The sequence below is a fragment of the Phytophthora infestans genome, genomic scaffold (genome assembly GCF_000142945.1).
Source record: "Phytophthora infestans T30-4 supercont1.39 genomic scaffold, whole genome shotgun sequence".
NCBI lineage: Eukaryota > Oomycota > Peronosporomycetes > Peronosporales > Peronosporaceae > Phytophthora > Phytophthora infestans.
The window spans coordinates 758,929-766,477 of NW_003303720.1; the positions used below are offsets into that span (position 1 = coordinate 758,929).

Sequence of the window (7,549 nt, forward strand, 5' to 3'; positions counted from 1 at the left end):
ACGAAATACTTCATAACTGCCACAACTCGATCGAAGGAGGGCATCAAGGCATCGTCAGAACGTATCACCGAGTCAAAGCCGACTACTACTGGATTGGTCTTTACGCCGACGTGGTGAAACATGTTAGGGCCTGCGAGGACTGCAATACTAGTAAGAGCAAGCCACAATTGAGAGGTTATTCGCCGGGAAATGTGGTGTCAGACCATCCATTCCAAGTCGTGTCAATGGATTTTGTGATTCCCCTTCCTCGAACTCAGCGGGGCAATACTGCACTGCTGCTGTTCCAGGACCACTTCACGGGGTTCGTTATCGCTAAGGCTATGAATGACACCGGAGCACTCGAAGTGGCCAAGGTATTTGAGGAATGCGTCTTCAGGCAGTTCGGGGCTCCGTCTCTGATACGGCACGACCGAGATCCAAGGTTTATGAGTGAAGTGTTCCAAAAGTTCTCCGAGATGATGCAGTCGAGATCAAGAGCTACGCTGAGTTACCGACCACAAGCTAACGGTCAACAAGAGAGGTCAGTCAAGACAATGGTTCAGACTATACGGGTCTACGTAGAAGACCCACTTCAAGCCGACTGGGATGACATCGCCGAGAAGATGGTACACGCTATCAACAACTCAAGAGATTCGACTCGGCGAGAAACCCCTTTCTATCTGGTGCATGGTTGGGACGCCAAGTCTACACTCAAGGCTATGACGAGCTCAATACGACGTGGACAGGGACGCCCAGTCAACTTGGCGGACGCAGTCGAGTGGCGCCGAGAAGCGAACAGACAACGAGAAGTGGCACTTCGATTAGCAGCTGAGTTCCAAGTGCGAGAGAAAGCACGACGAGCTCGAGAGCATAACGAAGCGTTGAGCAAGAAGGAGAAAAGATCCATTCCCAACACAGCAGATGACGAAGATGAAGTTGCAGAACCAGGTGATGAATCCACCAAATCCTTGTTCAAAGAAGGAGATCAAGTCTGGTTGTTTATGGAGCGAGTCAAGTCGGGCCTGACCAAGAAGTTAGCCCACCGATGGCATGGACCATTCAGGGTGAAGAAGAAGGTGGAAGAATTTGCCTATGAATTGGAGTTACCCGACAAGAGTGGATATAGGTTCTACCCAGTGGTCCATGTATCACGTCTGAAGGCAGTCACCGAACTCGGCGGAAGACCAAAGACGAGGCTAATCGCCGACCTCGAAGAGACTCAGCGATTTGACTTTGATGAAGAATTACTGCCTGAAGACAGCTGGGAACCAGACACAAGTACAAACCAGTATGAAGTCGAAGCAATTCTCGACGATGAGCTACCATTATCCACAAGTACGTCACGATTACAACGGAAGTTTAAAGTTAAGTGGGTCGGCTACGATGAGCCTACTTGGGAACCACTGTCGAATTTGTCATGTGGGGGTCTCCTGTTCGACTATCTACGACAGAAGAAGCGCGAAAACCGTCTGCAAATGGTGCAAGTTGCAGATGAGGATTAACAGCTATTGCACCAAAAGTTACACCAACTCAGCGGACGACACAGGCCGAGTTGAGACGGAATGCTACTGTGTCGAAACTACATATACTGAATACTTACGAAAATGAAGTCCTGAACGATACCTACGGGACGCCCAGTCAAAGGAAGAAAACTAAAAGGTCGGCGATCCGGATTCCAAGTGAGTTGAACCCGACGGAGACAACTGGGAAGAGCTCAGCGGACTCGGCGATTGGGGGCGTGGCGTCGTAGCAGACGTCATCCCTTGGGAACTTGCGGAAGGAGATGCAACATTCGCAGCCGTGGCAAGAAGTATCATCGCCGAGCTAGCCAACGAAGCTGACGCCGAACCAGGTGCCTCAGGACCCGACGCGGCGGAAGTGGGCTGAGGATCCGTTCCACTGGGGAGTGGGGTGCCGAACGGAGACATACTCGGAGACGCGCCTCGGAGATTGGGAGAACCCAACCCATCGTCCGCCGAGTCGTCATCAGACGCACTCTCGCCATCTGAGCCGAGCTCACCGACCGAAGACCCAGTGAAGATATGGATGCCTTGACGATTCAGCCGAGTTGGAGCACCCGGGGCATAGGCTGGAGGCGCTTGTTCAGCAAGATCGGTTCTTCAATCGCGCTGTCAACAACCTGAGGATCCATACCGCGCGGAGCGAAAACCAAGAAGTCCACGTTCCGAGCGCGGAAGCAAGTATTGTACGGATGGACCGCCGGGTCAGTAAGCCACCAATCTTGCCAGGGCTTGGCTAGATCCACATCGTGAGCACACTGGACCCAGTCTCTCCCGGAAGGAACCCACGAAAGGTTAACGGGAGAGTAATGGGGAACGGACGGATCAAAATAAACTTCTGCGTCCACCAGTGGAGCAGGTTCATCGCCGAGCTTCTGAGTGACCGCCGAGTAAAGCTGGTCGTAGACAGCAACAACTAAAGATCGCAAGGTGTCACTACGACGTTTGCGCTCGCGCTTGTACACCAGCCACAGTTCGTATACCTCAGCAAGCTGGGCGGGCGTGGCAGCCGGGTTGACGTCAGGATGGAGACCCATTAACACACTCGACTCGACAATCCAATGACGACGCTCATAGAGAGCTACGAAGTAACGAGTCATTTGGCCATCTGGCTGGATGGGCCTCCCCGCCGAGTCCAAGGGACTGTCGCCACGAAGCTTCACCCACAAATCTCCAAGAACTTGCATCAAAGTTCGAGGCCGGGTTTGAGAAGCCAAACATCGCCGAGCTTCCTCCAGTATCGACGGAGAAAAGAAGAAAGGAAGCTCAGGGAGCATCCGGCGAAGACGCTGACAAGGATGGCTCGGGTCGAAAACGGCCATGAAAGCTCGAATGCCGTCAAGAGAACACGGCGTAGGTGGAACACGACTCTTGCCCCCTACGAGCTCCATCTGCACCCCTCCGCTCAGTGTATCCAATAATGCATTCCAACAACGAGCTGAGCCGAAATGCATGAATGGTACCTCGCGGAGTTGAGCCATGTGAAGAGTCAGGCGACAATCCTTGGACACCGCTTGCGAGGCCCGAGTCCGTAACGTCGCCAGCGGGAGTGTAAGAGCGCTGGGAAGTGCGACCACAGCCGGACGTGAAGCAGTCGAACTCGGCTGAGAGAGAATCGATATAACCGGGAGCCTACTCGGCGAAGGAGCAGCCGGAATGGACTGAGCCGGAGCTGGATCAGGAGTCGACGGAAGCTGCCGATGCTTGTGGTGTCGGTGCGTCTTGTGATGCTTCTTGTGCTTCTTGTGCTCCTTGGATCGCTTCGACCGATGACCGGTAGGACTCGACGAGGCACGACGTTTGCGATGCTGCTGCTTCCCTGAAGCCGGCGCAGAGGCAGAACTCGTCCCGTCACCAGAATCCTTCGATGAAGGCCGCGAGGAGTGGCGATCACTCGGCGGCAAGGACTCATCGTTCATCTCGTCGTCAGAACCGAAGATCGCCGCATGAAGACTTCTCGCTTGGACAGAACGACGAGCATCTGCGGTCGCTGAGTCGGAACCTGAAGGACTGCCAGCCGAGTTCTCTGACAAGGAAATGGGATCCAAGAGCGACCCAGCGGCAGGATTCGTCGAGCTGGTGGACGGTACAGAACCATCACCAGGCCCTAACACCTCGTCGTCAGACGCGTCGAGATCCTCAAGCAGCTGAGCAGTCACAGTGCGGGCGGTCGCAGCAGATCTCCGGATAGGGCGCCCAGATGGGGACGTCAACACGGCCGTAGTCACAGGGAGAGACGGTCTGAGGACACTCACGGCCGGAGTCACTAAGTCAGTCGGCGTGGTGGATACGCTCAGACCCCGAGAGGGCGACTGGGAGCGTCCAACCACCGTTAGCACGACGCTGAGTGGTGCGCTCGACTGGGGCAACCCAGCGGAGATGGGCGAAGTCGAGCCTGGGGCACACACGCTCGTAGCCGGGACAGGCAGTGAAGCCACGACATCGGATGAAGATATCGGCGGTGGGCGAATTGCCGCGACTGACGAAGTCACCGGAGGACCAGAAGACGAAGAACCCGCCGAAGTCGTCGAAGCAACTACAGGAACGGTGTCGGCGGGCGGCTCAGGCAACTCAAACTCAAACTCAGCTTCGCTCGAAGCGTCATCGTCGTCTTCGGAGCGAGCAGAGACAGCGGGCTGAGTAGCAGAACTCAGCTGAAGGTGACGAACCTTCTTCCGCCGAGTCCGACGACGGGACTTTCCAGAGCGAGGCCTTCCTCCATCGGATACAGTAGCTTGAGGTGAACTTGAGTGCAAAAGGGTACTGATAGCCTCGTGTCCATCCTCTCCGGGGAGTGGACAAGCGTACGGTTGAGGCGGATGCGGCGCCGGTGCACGATGACGAGAACCTGCAGCAGTGGGAGACTTGGGGTTGGCATAGCGCCGAAGCCGCTGAGTCGAGGTCAAGTTTGCCAAATGCGTACGGTGAAGCTGAGCAAGAGTCGGCTCAGCCTGGGTTGTTACCGCCGCTGAGCTGACTGGAGCCGCAGCCGAGTCTGCCAATGAAGTCGCCGAAGACGCTTGACTAGCTGAGGGAACCACACTAGGACCAATAATGGAACTCGCCACTGGAGCATCTCGGCGAGGATGGACAATCAACTCCAACCGCCGCCAGCGGGGATGTTGAGAACCTCAGGAAAGCGAGACTCCAAGACACGACACAGCCGGGCGTTGAGGAGAAGGTCGGACGGATCAAGCCCAGGAACTTGCAAGCCACCGCCAGCAGCAGCAGCCATGTAAGGATCGTGCATCGGAATAATACCATTTCGACGGATGAGCCGCTTCTGTCGCAAGATCACAGCCCGCTGCTCAGCGATCACCGACTGAGCGTGCCGCAAGGGTTGAGTACCGGTGGAACTGTACAACCGCACCGACTTCTGCAGCTGTTCGAAGTGCTTGGAAGCAATGCCCTGAAGAGTGATGAACGCCGCATCCCTCTCAGAAATGGGTCGGAGAAGAACGTCGATCTCGGCGTCCCGATCCAAGACTTGCTGATGGTGGAGCTGGGCCTGACCCAACGCGGCGTCAACCTTGCTCTGCTCAGCTGCGATGGCCCGAGCAAGTTTTGCCTCACTCAGAGCTACAGCCTTTCGCAGTGACGCGAGGAGATTAGCCGATTGCGTGGCAGCAGCCTCCAATCGAGACACTTGCTGTTGAGCCGACGAGAGCTGAGTTGACAAGTCGACATTGCTGAGAGCAAGCGAGTCCAGTCGCCGAGTCAGTGCGCGGTTATCCTCCTGAGCAGCTTGATTGTCAGCTTGGAGATCGCCGATGATCTTTGGATAATCAAGAGCGGCGTAGTTGCCTTTCAAGATATTCAACAGTTCCCCCGCGGAAGCAGCATGCAAAATCGCTCGCCGCTGCACGGGATCGGAGGGCTCCACGGAACGAGTAATTCCGTAAGCCATGAGCCTCGCCAAGAAGGTCAATTCTTCTCGGCGATCATGCCCTTGCTCGTTAATTCTGGCCATAAGGGAGTCAAGACTCACTGGAGCAGCCGAGCTTGGCTGATTGGTGGCGCCCGAAGTGGTGTCGCCCGGCAAGCTCGGTGGACCAGGAAGGCGCACGCGAGAAGACTCTGCCGACTCCGCGTCAGACTCATGGGAAGTTGTCAGGTCAACCAGCCCAGCTTCATGCCGGTCGCTGACCCCACGAGTACCGACGGGTCGAGGAATCGACTCAGCTGGCACGCCTTCACCTCGACGAGGAGTTGGAGAAGAAGGATGGTGCCACGGGCTGTGCTGGAACAACATGCGAAGAGTAAGGAGCTGCCAAGTGAGTGACAGCGGAAGCAACGAACGTACCAAAGAAGGTGGTGGGGAGCCGCGAGACGTCATCAGCCGAGTACGGACCAACGGTGGCAGAACAAAATGAAGGATTAAGACACTCACCAGCTCGGCTCGTATCATAACCGGGGCAGTTGTGGTGTAGGGATTTCCAGATTCGACCATACGCCGACCTACTTTAGGTCAAGAATCGGCTCGGTCTGATAACCCAGAGCTTAGGAGCCAAGGATCACGGTAAGTACTCGGCGATCTGTCCGGATATGCTATCCGGACAGCCGCTGAGCTCAACGGTCGCCGGAACTCAGCTGAAGGGTCGGTAGAGATCCGAAACGACTACATTTTATTAGATATTTGTATGAGAAGCATAGGATTAAATAGGGGGAGCCGAAAGGGCTCCCAGAAGATAACAGAGCAGAATTTTCCTAGTCCAAGACACGTGTACACTTTTCCGGTAAGTCCCTGCATAGGGCTGGATTATGCCTGCCGTCAATACTCGAGAGGCATAGCTTGTAGGGTATTGACTGGTAGCGCCAAGAGATTAGGTCGATCCGGGTAGGACAAAGTCTCGCTACGCGCGAAAGAAAGTCCCGCATACTCAGCGGGCCGGTACGTCGGATAGCCCGGGTGCCGTAACACTTCTAGCTGAGCTGCCTCTGCGCTCGGTGACCTGTAAAAGCGCTCGCGCGCCGTCGTCCATCCTTTGGTGGAGGGCACAGGGTTGTGAACGAGCTCAGCCGAACCAAACTCGGCGGAGCCTCGGAAGTGATCTGACTTGGTTAGTCGGAACCGGGTGGAAGCGAGCCACTCGTCTGTCCCGGAAGGGCCGGACCGCGAGGGGACCACCCTCTGCGCAGGCCATACAAACCGCCGACCTATCTCGGCGATTCGTTGTGGTTTGTGTAAGGAATCCACATCTGACGATATTTGTGTGTTCTACTACACCACATATCCAGCGTCACCAATAAAATGAGTTCCTGGTGGTATCGTACTGAATACCGTTCGACCAATTTTGCTATACTGCCAGCACTTTCGATCCGACCAGGAGCCAGGACGAACTTCAGCACTCAAGAAAACATTATCACTGGTGACGATCGCTTGCACATTCAACGCCGGGTAGCACTTGCGGCAATAAAAACCATCAAACTCGTAGGGACGCTCGACTTCAATTAGAGATCCATCAGTTGCACCTACGACACCAGGATACCCATGTCGCGCCGCAAATTCTGACTCGATTGCATCCCAACCGCCTTGGTCCCGTGGAAATGCCACAATTTGGGGAGCTGCAGCCCTTAGAACTCGAACAACTTCTGCAGTAATTTCTGAAGCGTAGCTCCTAGACATACCCATTGCACCTCCATCCTCCCTGTATCCTCCGGTCGAACCCATGAGGTAAAGCGCAGCAGAGACCTTTTTGTTATAGGAGTGCTGCTTCGATTTCGCCGCAGCGAATCGAACCCCCTGACATTGTAGGAAGTTGGCGACGCGTAAAAAGGTTTTCTTGGAACATCGAAGGTTTGTTTTAAACCAACTGTCGTAGCTCCATGACAAAAGCATAGGCTCGAAGTCCAAGTCGGTCACAGTGAGAATTTGTTTCTTGGGTCCTGGTGGCGCACGCTCACAAGTGGAGGCGAGCAAAGTAGCCGTCTGCGCGACAGCAGCACACGTAGCAACTATAATAGTTTCTTCATCATCCATTGCACAGAAACACTTTGAAAACGGTATTTAGTCGTCTCCAGCCGTCTCGACCTCACAGAGGTGGAGAAGG

At 55.1% G+C, this 7,549-nt stretch overlaps 1 protein-coding gene across 1 annotated transcript; it reads right to left on the minus strand.

Moving 5' to 3' along the window:
• Positions 1-6,739: 6,739 nt before the first annotated feature.
• Positions 6,740-7,338, minus strand: PITG_15888 (uncharacterized protein; the record flags this gene model as incomplete). Its single annotated transcript, XM_002898077.1, has 2 exons — positions 6,740-6,796; positions 6,841-7,338. The coding sequence occupies 2 exons, from the start codon at positions 7,336-7,338 to the stop codon at positions 6,740-6,742; spliced, it is 555 nt and encodes a 184-aa protein (XP_002898123.1).
• Between the last annotated feature and the right edge of the window lie 211 nt (positions 7,339-7,549).